At 37.0% G+C, this 13,710-nt stretch overlaps 1 protein-coding gene across 3 annotated transcripts in view; it reads right to left on the bottom strand.

Moving 5' to 3' along the window:
• The window catches only part of HERC2 (HECT and RLD domain containing E3 ubiquitin protein ligase 2), a 104,376-nt gene that overhangs the window by 73,537 nt on the left and 17,129 nt on the right, over positions 1-13,710 (bottom strand). For 2 of the 3 annotated variants that reach the window (XM_054654362.2, XM_054654363.2), the window contains exons 4-8: positions 11,844-11,981; positions 3,759-3,978; positions 1,936-2,036; positions 1,036-1,192; positions 106-216 (exon numbers count right to left, since the gene is read on the bottom strand). In XM_054654362.2, the coding sequence (XP_054510337.2) occupies positions 106-216; positions 1,036-1,192; positions 1,936-2,036; positions 3,759-3,978; positions 11,844-11,981 (727 nt within the window). The remainder of the gene's footprint in view (positions 1-105; positions 217-1,035; positions 1,193-1,935; positions 2,037-3,758; positions 3,979-11,843; positions 11,982-13,710) is intronic. The other variant, XM_054654364.2, reaches the window with a different exon arrangement.

The raw sequence follows: 13,710 nt of genomic DNA on the forward strand, positions 1-13,710 counted from the left end.
CATATGAACCACAATTATTACATTAAACCCAAATTCATGAAAACTGAAGCCTGTCAGCCCATTCCAACAGTGACAGCCAAAAATCAGAGTGCTCATGCTTCTCACCTTAGTGTACCCCTCTGCACTGCCAGTTCAAGCAATATGGCAAGTGCCAAGTGCTGGTCTTGCAAAGGAATGTTTCCTGGCCCCTTGGTACTGGGAGCTCCATGCACATCTCTATTTAAAAGCCAAACAATATACATTAACTAAGAGGAAATAATACACAATTGCTTACCAAATTCATCTACAGCACCCCAAGAACCACTAAACTTACAGAAAAATATCAAAGGGGTGATGAAAACAGCTGAGAAGAAAAGCCCACACATTCCAAACTAGATCAAATTTTAAAGGGACAGCTAGGCTTTAAAAGCACCCCAAGCTTCACTATCTATCTACAGTTCTATTAAACATGCTAAGAACATGAAAAACATTTTTCACAGGTGAAATTCAAATATGTTTTATGATATGCACCTTAAGGACATAGTTCCAGTATTCAAAAGACATTTCTAGTAACTACTAGTAACTTCTAGTAACTACTGTAAAAAGATAGTAATTTGAAGCCTACTTAAATAACAGGGAAAAGCAGAGGACTGTTCCAAGTCCAACATGAGTGCGTTTTCCCTCATGCACAAAAATCTGTATTATTTTACTATACTTGAAGGGCACAGGTAAGAGTGCATATACATAGTATTACCAAAGCATTCTTCTGCAGATATATTTACATTAGTAAAACACAATTTTTTTGCTAAATTTCATGCAGTGATTCAGAATATTCCAATTCAGATTTTTCTTAAGCAGCTAAAATCATTAAATCACATTTAAATAGCATCATTTAAATAGCATCATTTCAATAGTTCATTAATTTTTTGCTTGCTTGTATAACTACATTGTAAAAGGAAGGAAATCTCTCAAATTTTCTATAAATCACTATGTTTATATCCCCAGCTTCTGAGAGATGCAAGCTTGCCACTTAACAGCTCAAAAAGAGAAACTTACCCAGTCACAACAGACCTTAGGAATTTAGTAGCTCTTTCTACCACTTCCAGCCACACAGAAGACACAGTCCCTTCATCAAAAAGGGATGCCTCTGGTAGAGCTCGCAGTGCATCGAGGGATTCCTGTAACAATTCACTGCACAAGTCTGCATCTTCACCTAAGGAACACAGCAAGAGCAGTTACATCCCCACCTTCACAGAGGTTAGAGAAATGGTTGTACACAACATTTTGTGGAGCTTTTTTTCAACACAAGTTACTTGCTATGGACAAAGTTCTCAATTTTCACATGAACATTTGACTGCAAGACTCTGAAGAAATCTTCACCAAAATAAAATAAAATTCAGAAAGGTGAAAACCCAAACCAGCTGATTTCACTATGCAGCCACTGAGAAAAGAGGAGAACTAGGGCTGGCTGGAGTAAGCCCACACCTGACATCTGACCAAATGGTGCAGCCTGAGGCAGGTTTAGTGGCACAGGTGACAATTCTGCCAACCTCTGCAATTTGACAATAGCTGACAGGATCACCAACTAAACACAAGCTTCACATCCAAAGCTTTGTCTAAGCTGCTGCTATCATGTAATAATAGTGGCTTGACCTTGTCTGAAGAATAAATCTAACTTTTCTGAAGTCTAGCATTAAAAATCCATTCTTTTCATGAAAGCCCAACTTACCTTCCTCAGCATAAAATACCTGAGAAAAACCCAACATTGATGCTGGCTTGGATGGTTTTGATCAGTAACAACATTGTTGGGCACAGAATCACATGAGTGCAATTATGCAAATCCATCATTTACAAATTTATAGTGCTATGCCAATATTTAACACAGATACACACACTTTAATGAGTCACATGGCTTCAAATGAAATATATATGCAAAATGCTCAAGAGTAGACCTACCTGATCTCCAGGCTCTACGAAGAAAAGCAAATGCAAATGAAAGTGCTGCTCGGGATCCAACACGTGCAAGTCCTTCCACACCTTTGCCTACAGGTCTTGAGCTAAATAAAATTATATATTAATAGCTTCAATAAATCTGTATTACAATAATAGATATATATTTATGTTATTATTATTCTTTATAACATATATTTGATTATTTTATAATTTAGCCATATGCATGCATATACAATTACACAATTTTTACTTGTAAAGAATCATAGCTGTGCCTTGAGAAACAAGGTGAACAACATCAAAATGTCAGCAACCAAAATTCAACTTCAACTACTTCAAAGAAATAATTCAATGTCCACATCAAAAAGCTTGAGAGAGAAAAATTTAAACCAGAGCAGCATAATGGACTGCCACCAAAAAAATGCCCATAGTTACTCAAAGTGAAATTATGATGCTTTACTCAAAATACACAAACATAATGTACTTCATGTACTAATTATTTATTTAGGAAGTCTATATTTTTGGTTAGTTTGGACTGCATAAACTAAGTTTGCAGATTTTTTTAAATTCATCTTTAATTCTTGATAATAAATTTCACCCATTTTGTCATTACTTATCTTTCTATTCAAGTCTCAATGCAAAAAATCTCTTTGCAGTTTCTGTGCTTGTGTGTGTAAGGAAGAGAAATAGCTTCAACTTTTGGTAATATTCACTGGACTCACGTTCACTTCTGTTAACTTCTCATGCAGACAATCAAACTAATTTAAATAAGCTCCCCTTTGTAGTCAGCAACAGGAGATTCCCCACCACTTCCAACACTGAACCACCAAGTCTAGATTGTTTTGTTGTGAGATTATAACAAAAGTGAACAGCTTAGGACTTTTTCAAAAAATTATACTTGCGTTTTTATCAATCTGATAATTTAAACATATCAGTACTCTTTTTAATCAGAGCTGAAAAAAATTTCAAGGGAACAGTCTATTCAAAAATATCCTTGTCAGAACTCCAATTCCATAATAACTAGTTGTGATATCTACTTACATTCTCCTTTCATATCTGAATCTAGAGATTCAATCTAACAAAAATTTCTCTAGACAAATTCTTGTTGTGTCAGACAGCTACTGAAACTTTATTTAATGCCTTATCTGATAGATTTTTCTATTTTTAGGTCTAGACAGCTATCCAGACATGAAAAGTAATCAGATGATTCCTCACTCAGTTACTTCTCTTGAAACAGTTGCATATAAAATGTATAATTACATCATTTCACACTCAAACTAAGGAGAACTATGTTCAGCTTTTTTGGTATTTGTATTAAATAGTTGCATATAAAATGCACAATTACATAATTTCGCACCCAAGCTAAGATTCTATGTTCTGCTTTCAGGTATTTGTATTTTTTAATTTATGTGAGCTGAGCAACTATTTAACTGAGCAACTATTGACAAAAATATATTGTTATTCAAACAATGTAATTTCCATTGGCACCATTTCTGAAACAGGCTTCTCCATACTTTCTAGCTGAGCAGAACAAAAGCAATACTTCAATAAATGTATACTTATAGCTCAAAGTTTAATACCTACAGCAATGTATTACAATAAAAACCTACTAGTACAAACAGAGATACTGTAAGAAAGCACCAGGCAAGAAGGAGGACTGATGGCAGGGAACACCACTTAGTATGGTAAAGCCATCTTAAGAAATATGAAGTTTCTTTATCATTAATGTTTCACAAGAAGGAATAAATCACATTAAGCCCTCACAGACAGGTTGATAACCTTTCTATGGCTTTTCTAATGGATTAACTTGTTCATGCATGTGTTATTACCTTTTCTTATCCACAGCAGGCAGAGGAACACTACCGCTTTTCCACTTGACTTTGATGTTCTCCTGAAGAACTGCTCTGTTCAGAGCAATGAAATATCGTTCCAGGATGACCAGCCTCTGCTTTAGCCTCATAGCTGAGAGAGCTGTTGTTGCAGATTGTGTGGCCAGAGTTTGCTGTTCCTTTACTAGTACCTGGAGGCATTCCTTCAGTTCGTTCACGTCTGAGAATCAGAGAGAAATATCCTCTTTGTTATATACAGTATCAAGAAAAATAAAGACAAACTGAAAACTGTAAATTGACCAGATGTCTGAACCCAGTGGAACTCCCCATTTCTATATTTAATGCACATGGTATGACATAAATAAAACAGGTGTTCAAACACAGGTTATCATCAAAACTAGACATATCTAAAGCTTCATATTTCATGTCTGAAATTAAAACATCAGGAAATGTTTTATGCTTTTCAAAAAAACAAGTTAGACAAAAACATCTTATCATCCAACCTCAGAGTCTCTCTTAAGTGTAGGCAAGTCCCTTGCAAGTCCCCACAAGAATATGCTTTCATTTTACATATTATCTAAAGTTCCTCAGAAGTTATAAAACTCCTCTCAGAAGCTCTAGGATCATTGCCAAGACCTGCTATGCTTCTGAAACAACATCATAAATAACATAAGATGCTTTCAGTTGCTATTAGCAAATAAAAGATCTCACTTATATACCAATGCTAGAATATTAATTCTTCTTTCTCTTCACCACAGCAAGTATGCAACAGCCCAAAGTCCTATTAATCTAGTAACTGATGGTAACAAGTACAGTGTAAAAAACAACTACAACGAAAAACCACTCTAAAATAAAAATTTGGAAACTGTATTTTTATGTACTCTGTAGCTTCAATTCCTAAGACAAACACCAACAATGTGCATTCCTAAAGGAGTTCTTTTCTTTCCCTTCATTAACAGTCTGGTCACTGAGCCACCCCACTCTGCTCTGCACTGCATTACTATACTTGTCCCTAAGCCAACCACATTTGTTGCCTGGCAGCTACACAGAAGTATCTTTGTTTTAAATGACACCTAACTAGGGGTATGAAAAAAACCCCATATGTCTGCATATATGTAACAATGTGAGAAGATGGACACATTTCAAAATAATTATAAAAAACCAACCCCAAAATCATGCAAAATCAACATTGTTTTTAGAACAAGTGCCTCCTAACTATAGAAATTTAGACACTTTTATGGCAGTCTCTATGGTTAAATGTTTTAATCTAAGGAGGTATAAAACTTCTTTTGCAACTGCAGCTATAAAATCTATTGCAAGGTTTTGTCCCCCATCTTTGTGTACCCAGGAAAGAATTCAAGCAACTCTTCCTGCCACTGGATCACATTCCACAGTCACTTAGGGTTTGCTGTCAGCCAGCATCGCAGCCTGTTTTCAACATTGCTACTCACCTTTCACCATTTCATAATGTGTTAGATTCTTTCCCCTAGGCAATTCACATCTTTCCACCTGACTATGAGGGACTTATTTTTTCCAACAGGAAAGAACAGATTAAAAAATATTCCTTGCAATTTAGACCTTGCAGTCTAGACCTCTCAGATAGAAGTGACAGCAACAATTATACATCCTGACTCAAACAACAAGAAATATGACAAAATCAACAAGAAATTTTATAAAAAGCCACATCACACTTAATTTTAGCTCTACAAAATTTCCCAAACAACTGAGTAGCACAGAGCAAAAACACACACAAAAAAACCATCTCACAGTGTACCACAACAGAACATAGTCAATACTGACATCCCACTTTCATGATCCCTCTAGGCAAACCATTCAAAGAAGACATAAGTCAGGACTTTTTTCCTCCCTTGCTGAACACTGAAGACCTATTACCCTCTAAAATATCACCAGGCTATAACACCACAGTACAAAATGACCATGCTCTCCTCTTCACAAAGAGACTTTGCTTAACACTGTTTCAACAAATAATTTTATGCTGCAGATTTAATTCCCAAATTATGGTCTCATATCCATAGGAAAAGTAAAGAAATAGTCAATGAAGAAAAAAGAAGGCACTTTAACAGTTGTGTTTGAGGAAAAGGCTCTATGTTTGGTGCTACAGAAAACAAGCACTGGGTGCTAGATTCAGCAGTCTGTCAAGTAATACAGAGCAACATGATTTGTCCTTCACTCCTGCCTGGCAACTTACCTAATTGTGGAAAGTCTCTAAAATTGCTTCTGAGAGTTGAAGACTCAAGTGAAAAAGCACTTTGTTTCAAAACAACACACTAATGAAAAAGCCATCATGGGGACTACTAGAAAGAAACACTTAGGACAAGCAGAGGCCACCTACTCTCCAATCCTCCAGCAATTACTTCACAAGGAACTTTCCCTGAAAGTCTGCAACTGCAAACCTTTTTAACCACTTTCACTCAGCCACAATGGCATCCAGGTGTTACATAAACTAAGAAAGATACATTTCTTGCCAGCACAATTGCCTTGTTAAGGTTTAGGGTTTAACATGTTTCAATGATCTCAGACCTAGGGGAGGTTAAGAAAGCTGGGGGAGAAGGATGTGCCTTCACAGTTAAAAATGGCTAGAATTTTAGGAAGGCTTTCTACCAAAATTAAAATATTCTGCTCACAAATACTTTATATAAACTTTCTTTAGTATTTCAAGAGTGCAAAACAAAGTTCATATACAAAGTGTAGTAAAGGCTGGAACAGGTAATAGTATCCTTATAACTCAGACATCTAAAAACTGAACCAAGGACTGTCTTGTTTTATTAAAAGCAACACTATTTTAAGTGAGATATATCTATACACTTCTTCACTTTAAATCTTCTCTTATTTCACAATAAGTAAATTTATCTTTACAAAAAAATTAGTTAAGCTTTCAAAAGATTTAAACATATCTGGGAATCAAAGCAGTGAAACTCATTTCAATAAACCTTCAAATGTGAGCAACACTTGTTACTGATGAACTGAACAGTCAAATGAGAGAATAGCTTATTAATAGTAACGATTCAAATTTCATCTGAGAAGGTTACAGGGAACTCTTTAAACAAAACTGTTCCTATGTCACTACACCAGCCCTTGATGCCAACCATCCTATGCTTTGTCAGTTATTCTGTGAAAGGCAGCCACATTATTTACCTATTCTGCACCTGCACTGTAGGGGCTGGAGTCATACCACACCACTTTAATTTCTCAAACCACCATTAGCAGAATACTTGTTAACTGGCAGCTACAGTCAGGTATGTTGCTGGCTGCAGTAGAGCTAGGCAAGGGTTTTACCCTCTTCTGTTAAAATTTATCACATCTCTCCCTCCTTTCAGCAAACAACACAACTACACATTTTCACTTGCTACTTCCTCCTGCCCAAAGTTCCCTGCATTCAAAGGAAAAACACAGGAATTGTTCAACCCAGCCTATCTGACAGAACAGAGTTAAGAAGTGGTGCTATTCAGATATTTGAACAAAACAAACAGCTGAAGAGAGCAGCTTAAACCATCTCTGACACTAGCCCTAAGGCAGGTAGCATGTCCAAATGCAGTCTGCTCCTGTTTTAGAACAAAGAAATAACTTAACATGCTAGGTGTTTTTTTAACACTAATTTCATTAGCTCTTTTACAGAACACCACATGCTTGTGACAGATAAATGAGGCACCTTAGAAATGCCAATATCAGGCTGAAATGTTTCCAGGTTGACTCACAAACTTTAGTAACTGCAAATATAGATGTTACAGTGTGGAGAGATTTGAGACTTGGAAACACATTTCAAGCAGAATTTGGCATGAATCTACTGTTATAATGAGTACACATTCCTGTCACCAGCAGAACTAATGTGCTCTAATTTCCTAGAGAATTTCATATTTTGTCTTCTCTTTCCCTTTCTACTACACACTATTTCCACTGGACAAAGAGGAGATAAAGGATGCAGCTGGCTTGGCTTAACAGGCTTCTAAGGGCCCTTCAAACCTCTGGAATGAGCAAATTCAAAACTTAGAGGGAAGGACAAAAATGCCATCACATACACATAATTTCCTTCAGAAACAAAACCAAAATAGGCTTTCAATGTTATTTTATACCAACAAAGACTAAAATGCCTAAAGGTCATTTAGCTTTTAGCTTTCTGCTCCCCTGTTCAAAAGATGAACAACATCAAAACTTCACCTAATTAGTATTCAATAGGAGAGATATTGATCAGCCACATGTGCATTGAGAATGCATCTCATTTTGTGGCTGGGTGCAGGACAGTGAAGTGGCTGGAGGAGAAGCCTTACGAGAAGCAGCTGAGAACACTTGGTTTGGTCAGCCTGGAGGAGAATGAGGGGAGACCTCATTGTGATCTTCAACATCTTTGAGAGGGGAAGTGAAGGGGCAGGTACCTGTCCTTCACTCTTGTGACCAGTGACAGGACTCAAGGATATGGCACAAAGCTGAGGCAGGGGAGGTTTGGGTTGGATACCAGGAAAAAGTTTTTCATTCAGAGGGTGGTTGGGCACTGCAGCTCCTCAGGGAAGTGGTCACAGCACCAGCCTGAGTGCCAGTGTTTGGACAATGCTCTCAGGCACATGGTGTGACTTATTGGGGTGACCTGGGAAGGGCCAAAAATTGGACTCAATGATCCTCATGGGTCCCTTCCAACTCAGCATATTCTACAATTCTATGATTTTCAACATTTTACAGCAAAACTTGTTTAAATTGATGTTCTAATATTCATGCACAGAACAAAATAGCAAGAGTTTTAATTCCTGTATGTGTGTAAAAAACACACTGACACATTTGTAAATCATTTGTAAAGCATTTGTAAACCTAAACTTGAAAGTATGAACAAAAAAATTTGATAAAAACCAGAAGTATCTCAATAAAGAAGGCTAAAAGAAGGGTTTTTTCCAATGCCATGACTACTTTTTAATTACTTCTGTACACAGTGTAAATTTAGATCTCATTGTGTAACTAAAAGCCCCTTACAGGATGGAAGTCCTGCCTATGTCCTTCTCTCATAACACAAATGCAGGAATACAATGCACTTGGTAATGACAAGTATCTCAACAAGCTCACTGAAGTCACATGGTTAATTTTAACCTTGCCTCTTCAGTAGTGCCCATAAAGCATTTCCTGGTGCAATCTTGGGGATATTGTATAACAATATCAGAAAAATAAGGTGCAACACTGAAAAAAGTATGCTCAATATAGCCAACCTTAAGCATATTATAACTAAGAAAAAGAAGCCCAAGAAGATGAAATACTGCTCTATTTTCTGTAGGCTTTGAACAACCACTTCAAAGAGCTTCCTCTCTTTTTTTCCCCCCATACCTAGGGCTGAACACCTGGACCTCAGATCGTGTAAGATGTTAAAACCTGAAAGATCTTCAGAAAAGAAAACTGAAAAAAAAAGAAGAAAGTAGTAAACAAGGGTTTTTAGGAAGAATCACAGGAACTTCTTTATTAATGTACTCAACCTGGTATGAATACAACAGGCAGAAGATATTTTAAGGGAGCATTCATTTAAAAAACGAATAGTTTAACAGTGGTATCACAAAAGAGCAGCATATGAAATAGAAGAACACTAAGATGCAAAAGAGAGAAAAAAAAACCTTAAAAGTCAAAAAATGACTTACACATGTATTTATTATTATCTTATGTATTCTTATAGTTCTTGGAATAGTAGGACTGTTACAAAAAATAAGAAAAAAAGAAAACCACTGTGATATCTTTGCCGTGTTCTGACAGCACAGCGATCTCAGCTTAAATGAGACCTAGAGAAAGCATTTTGCTTCTCTGAACTTGTGCCAGGATGACAAAACATGCATGGAGTTGAGGGGCACATGAAGTACTGTTCCTCAGCACATTTAATGAGCAGGTTTTCCTCTGTGCTCCCACAACCTCTCAGCCCTCATGGGGGAGAGGTGTCACAAGGCCCACTGACCTAGATTAGTCTGCTGAAGTTCAACACCAAGATACCCCACACTTGGCAAAATAAGATTGCATTACAGCACTTCTCAAACATACAGTGTCCAATATCTAGTTACTATTTTCATAATGTAAGGCTGTAAATCATTCAGCTCAGCAGAAACACTTCAGTGTATTGACCTGAAACACTGACTTTAAATGCCTCTTCAGTTCTTTTTGTAACATAACTTCAAATCTCCATGTCTGAATTATATCTTACTTGTAAAGGAATATAAACTATAAATGAAGACATAGTAAGTCTCTAGTTCTTACTTGATCAGCAATGATATATTTAAGAAATAACTCTCCTTTTTAGAAGTTCCCTCATGGATTTGACAAGGAAATGTTTAGAAGTTCATTTTTCAAAGGCTAATAGAAGAAATGCTTAAAACAGTTCTCATTTTATGAACCATTAACAGGAAGTATCAAAATGGAACTGATGCTGTAGCTTTTTCAAAATTAATTACCAAGTCACAATTAGGATGGCTCAAAAGGCAGCTATTAGCTATATTTCTGACAAATGCAAAACAAAAACTTACAAGGTAACCTGCAATCATGAACAAAAGCCCCACTTGGGGTTTATTTATACAATAAATGCATTTATTGTACAAATAAACCACAAGTGTGTTCCCAACAATTTAAGGATTTTTGTCACAGCCAGGTGATACAAAATTCAAACACAAATGGTAACAGAGACCAAGGAATAAAAATTTATTTCTGACAAATTATAAAGTCTTCACACCTTATTTCTAGAACAAGAATCCATACATGTGGCAATAAGCCATACTATATATAAGCATTAAAAGTAACTACAAGACAGAAAGCTACTTCTTTCTGAAAACTCCAAACACACAAACATCCTTTTTATTTTGAAAAACTGCTTCTTCAATTTTTTAAAAAATAATTGGAGGGTGAGCTTAAAGACCAAATGCTGTCTCAAACACTTTGGTCAGCTGGAAGAAATTTGTTAAGATCTTTGACATTTAGCTTACTATTCTGTAAAATTGTTTTATTTTACTTTTCAGCAACACACATTAAATAAGAATATAAGACATAAGTAATGTGACCTTCAGTTCACATCTCTACAACACATTGAATTCTCACTCCCACTTCCACTGTAGCGGCAATTCTTGTCATTCCTGATATACTGCAAGGTTCTGTCCTACTACCAGAGTGACAGCAAATCCATCTGTCCTCCTGTCCTCAAGGAAAGGGAGCAAGCAGGCTGGCACAGAGCAGAGGACAGCAGCCTGGCAGCTGACCTGTGGCTCAACAGAAACAAGCATGTCCCCTAGCAAACACAGCTACACAGATGCAGATTCTGGCACTGAAGGGATAATACTTTTCCCAGGGATCTTCAAGTGCTTCTGGGTGAGGGGAAAGGACAAGTGACACAACAGATGTCTCTGAAGTTTGTACATGCCAACATCTGAATCAGGCAATATCATGTACCAGGAACTGTAAAATAAACTACTGAACTGAGGCTTCTTCTCATCTGTTATTTTTAAACATGGACAATTTTAGACAATGAACTGCCGCTCTATAGTAGCAAACAGCCACAAACCTCAAATGGCTTCAGTAGCAAAAGCAGGATTTTATAGACCCCTGCACGAAGATGTGAATACACAAACTGCTGTTCCACTGCCACCACAGGTGCAATTAGTGTCAGCAAAGGTCAGGACAAACAGTTAAGTGAACTAAGCATTTCAACCTTCCTCCCATGATTCACACAAACCTATCTACTAGACCATGAAACCAAAGAGAAAAATCACCCATTAAACCATTACTGCCTGCAGAAAATTCAGGCTTCAGAAACAAAGCAATTTCTTTATAATGTCTGCAACTGAAAAGAAATATTCTGAAGACATTGGAACTTTTCACTGGGTAACTTCATTTATTTCAAGTTGGTCTATCATTCTTTCAAGCAGCCTGAAAGGGGCAAATTGACTCTTCAAGTCAAGAGTCTAATTAAACTTGAAATTAATTACAGCAAACGTCTAATTTCAGTCACAGTTAAACCATGTAACCTAAGAGATGCAGATGTCAGCAAGAACATTTGATACAAATGCTTCCTGATGTATATAGAATACATGATGTCAGTGAAAATGACCAAAACAGCTGTGATACCTGGTTGTTTACCCCACACCCAACTCTCAACAATCGATTTGGCCCTGTAAGTGGGCAGTGGAGTCTCTTCTTCATCTTTCTTTTCTTTGTCATTCTGCTCTTCTTTCTTTGATGCAGTTTGGCATTCAGTGCTATCATCTAAAGAAAACAAAAGGGAGGGGGAAAAAAAAAGACCAGTTAAGCTACCTTCAAGTCAGGTTGGAATTCAGGTCTAGATTAGAAATATAAAGGTGAAATCCCCAGCCCACAAGCTTACAGAAATGTTGTCTATCATTAAGAGAACATAGTGGGGGAAGTTCTATTTTATCATGTTAACTGTCACAGGTGCTGGGTCTCATGTTACATTTCATAAGACAGCGACCTTGCAATCCAGAAATCACCTCTGTAACCTCCTCAGCATGATGAACATTTAATATAGATACCATCATGTAAGAATTGAAAAGTATTTGCAATACACAGTACTGCAAAGAAGGCACTTGAAGTCAGACTGTGCTCCCAGCTATCTGTATTGCTGTAGCATTTACTTGGTTTTATATTCTGTTTCCAAGAATAAAAAAAGACAGCAATAGCCTATATTTCAAAATCAAGGAGAGCTACACATTGGCATTTACACTACTTTTATGCAGCAGTATGTCAACATCTGTAAAACATCTAGCATCTTAGTAATTACTGGCAAGTACTGAAAATAATACCACCATTTTCTGCCCAAGCAACAAAACATCATGTGCAATCCTTTTGAGACTACTTTCACAAAGTCAGAACACAGACATTAGTCACTTATCTCTGTAATCAAAGGCTGCCTGAAAGTCTCAATTTTCTAAATAGAGTAGAACTAGACAGCTGGAAGTTTCTCTTTATTTATATTGGGACTGGGGATTTCCATATCCATACCTCCAGTCAGTTCAATGCATAAGATTGCCTTGCAACTGAGGGACACATGGCCAGTTACTTTCCTCACCCTGACCTTCTTTTCAAACCATACCACTCAAAATTTCTCAAGTCCAGCATTTGAAACTTGCCTGTGAAGAGTTTAGTTCCAGCCTTTTTTGCCTGGCTCCTAGAACTGATCACTCCTTCATTCCTATCTGCCAGCCTAGTCCAGAGACTCCCTCCCTAAATGTCCCAGCCACAACATAATCACTGCTATTTTGTCTTTTTTCCTTTCTCACCCCACGTACCCCACCAAAATAATAGATTTGTACCAGCATATATCAGAAGAAAATAATAAGCAAGAGGTTTACATCAGTAGCCAGACATGGAACATCTGACTGCAGCCTGCCTCACACTCATGGAGTGAGATCAAAGGCTCTCATTACCTCAGAATTTACAAAATGCACCTATCACAATGTACAAGAACATTCAACTATTCTTTCCATCTGGCCTAACAGAAAATTAATGCTTAATCTGGCTGAAACTGGATCTGTGATTGCCTCTTTGTTAAGTTTTTTTTTTAACTGGAGACAATAAGACCTCCCAAAAAAAAGGTTTTTTTGTGCCACCTTAATTACCCAAATTTGAAATTAAAGCACTGTTTCCTGACCTGTAACTGACAGGTGTTTAGGAGATGGAAGATGAAGACTGAAGAGCAGGAGAAAAGGAAAGGAGGCATAATTGCAGTATCAATGATGGAGCTGAGATTGTGGGCCAAGGAAGAGATAGCAAAGTCACTTGAGAACAGGAAAATGAAATTTGGATATACTTCTTGTAAGTGGCAAACAGAGAATCCAACTGTGTCCCTCAAGCCCTGAGGAACAGTCTGTGAGTCACCAGTTTGATAACAATGTCCAAAATGTGATTCAATCCAGCTGTTTCTTTTCAGAGGCACAGGAGAATAACATGAAAAGTACAGAACCCATTATAGACCAAG

Source organism: Agelaius phoeniceus, chromosome 2 (genome assembly GCF_051311805.1).
Source record: "Agelaius phoeniceus isolate bAgePho1 chromosome 2, bAgePho1.hap1, whole genome shotgun sequence".
Classification (NCBI taxonomy): Eukaryota; Metazoa; Chordata; class Aves; order Passeriformes; family Icteridae; genus Agelaius; species Agelaius phoeniceus.